The sequence below is a fragment of the Sinocyclocheilus rhinocerous genome, unplaced genomic scaffold, assembly GCF_001515625.1.
Source record: "Sinocyclocheilus rhinocerous isolate Xijiao unplaced genomic scaffold, SAMN03320098_v1.1 scaffold1874, whole genome shotgun sequence".
Classification (NCBI taxonomy): Eukaryota; Metazoa; Chordata; class Actinopteri; order Cypriniformes; family Cyprinidae; genus Sinocyclocheilus; species Sinocyclocheilus rhinocerous.
Window position 1 is genome coordinate 334,341 of NW_015626862.1, and position 2,572 is coordinate 336,912.

General features: G+C 33.5%; 1 protein-coding gene across 1 annotated transcript in view; it reads left to right on the top strand.

Annotated features, from left to right (window-relative positions):
• LOC107716557 (vasohibin-2) overlaps positions 1-2,572 on the top strand; it is a 30,762-nt gene that overhangs the window by 17,568 nt on the left and 10,622 nt on the right. Inside the window, exon 7 of the mRNA XM_016523042.1 lies at positions 1,235-1,340. Within this exon, the coding sequence (XP_016378528.1) occupies positions 1,235-1,340 (106 nt within the window). The remainder of the gene's footprint in view (positions 1-1,234; positions 1,341-2,572) is intronic.

A 2,572-nucleotide genomic window follows, 5' to 3' on the forward strand; every position in this document is an offset into this window, starting at 1 on the left:
AAAAATCTTGTTGATTGATATCACTTTCGAGTCCATGAGTATGAGAGGAGCACAGCTTTCACTCTCAACCAAACTAACATTACTAGCCAATCAGAATGTTTTGCTCTTATAAACACGAGACGCGCATAATAGTATCCAATTGCGGAGTCGCAGCCCTGATGAATGGAGAAGCGCAACAAAAAGCTGCAAGGCGCAATGGTCAAAGATATCCATCTAGCGCATATTTACATAGAATAACTAATTAAAAAGCAGCGAAGCTTTGTAAACAGCTCAGAGTAATCATGTCATCTCCATAAAACGATATGATTGTCAGAACAAATTTACTGGGATTTAAAAAAAAAAAAGGTCCTGTTCACACATGATCTATTAATGGTAACTTACTGGTAATTTACCAGTACTGTATGTGTGAAAGGGGCTAAACTCTTCCTCTGCATATGCTGTGAATTTGAATTGCTTAACGTTCATCTGGAAAAACAGTGTGCATTATCTCACTAGATTTGTAACGTAAATCATTTATAAAACTTTGCTAACACAGGAGAATACATCAACCTATGTCTAGATATGCCATGTATTGTACATCGGGATTTCAAAATAAATGTTTCTGCATGTGGCCAAATATTAAAATGAAATGGATTTAAACATTGTTTAATCACGCTGTAAAGTGAAACTTCACCAGGCCGTTGGCGCCCTCTGCAGGTATTTGTTTTAATACATAATGTACTTAAGTTGGTTATGCTCATATTATGTATAGGCATATTACATTATGTATTTTAACAGTGTTGTTCAATACAATCATGTAATTTCTTAGTTTTGATATTTTATTTGAGCCAATTATTATTGCCTCATCGTTAGTTTATATATAAATAGTCATACTAAAGCCTGGTTTTCACTTAGGTCTGTTTGTTGAAAAAAAAAAATCAGATTACTCAGTTGTCAAAATAATCAGTAGTTACAGCCCTAGATTAGTTAAAATATTTCTAAATACAACTGCATTGTTTCCGCCCCCCTAAAATAATGGCAGGGGAAACACTGGGGGAGGGCTTTTTCCTATAACGTGCCTAAGTTGTGGAATGCATTACCTGTTTATTAGGAATGCTGCTTCCTTGGATTGTTTTAAGAAACTTCTTAAGATGTATCTTTTTACTGAAGCTTTTAATTTATGACTATTACTATGATTTTATTTTTGATATTTGTAGTTTTGGTTGACTTGTTATTTTGTTTGTATATGTTGTAGCGCTTTGTCCAATCAAAGAACGAACCCGAGGCAAGTCTTTATCACCGCGCCGCCGAGCAGGCAGCAGCCCTCAAAGACGCCAACATGTCCACAGAAGAGACAAATCGTAAGTAATGGACACTTTGATGTTGAGGAAACTCAGTTCTGAGAAATAAGCTGTGAAAAATATCCACTTGTGTGTAAGTCACTTGGTAGAAAAGTTTCTGTCAAGAAAATAAGTATAAATGCAGTCTTAAGCTGTCAGTGGTTTATTGGCAGCTGTGACTCATCATGACTTGCAGCAGGCCATGGAAGCTTAAAAAAGTAATTACTTGGGTTGCATTTATTTAATGTTGACATATTTTTAGTGATCTTCATATTTCGGGTGATTATGCTCTTGGAGTGTAATTAGACAGCTTTTATTAATAATCCTCTGAAAATGAGCCATTCAAGGAGCGTTTACAATGACAGGGATTAAATCTGATGTCACCAAGATGCTGTACTGCTAAAAAAAAATTTTTTTTAATTATATATATGTAGGTTATAATATGTATGTTGTTGTGCAGCTTAGTATTTTGTGAATTTTTTGGTAATATTATAAATGAATGTCTTTACCATCACTTTTGATTCAATGCATCCTTCCTGAATAAAATAAAACTTTTGAATGGTAGTGTATAGATGTATTTATTTATATATTAAGTTCTCTTTTACTATACAGTACACTACTGTTCAAAAGTTTCTTATGCTCATCAAGACTGCATTTATTTGGTCAAAAATAAATTAAAACTGTAAGAAGAAATTAATACTTTTATTCAGCAAGGATATGTTAAATTGATTTTTAATATTTGTTTGTACATGTAGCGCTCTGAGTGTTAAGAAAGGCGCATTACAAATAAAATGTAGTATTATTATTATTAATATTAATGTCATCAAGTTAATGAACGTAAGGTGGAGCTTTTCATAACACTAGCTTTATTTGTGCTGCGCTCGCTATCGCTAATGAGAAAACACAGTTAGAGTGATTCAGCGTTTGCTCCCTGGGGTGTGAAAAAGTTCAGGCCCTTTTTTAATAAACTGATTGTAGATCTGTCGTTCTTTAGCACCGGATCCCTGTCGGGTTGATGATTATTCCTCATCTGTGACTTTCTCTGCTTGCCTTTTTCCACCTGGAAGATTTCAAGCCCTTTTTCATTGTAATTGCCTTGAAATCTTAATTTCATCTCCAAACTGAAGATAAAAATGATCTTTAGTACCTCATAGCTATATATAAATTTACATATTGTTGCACACGTGTGTGTGTGTGTGTGTGTGAAGTGTATTTTTATATATATATATATATATATATATATATATATATAT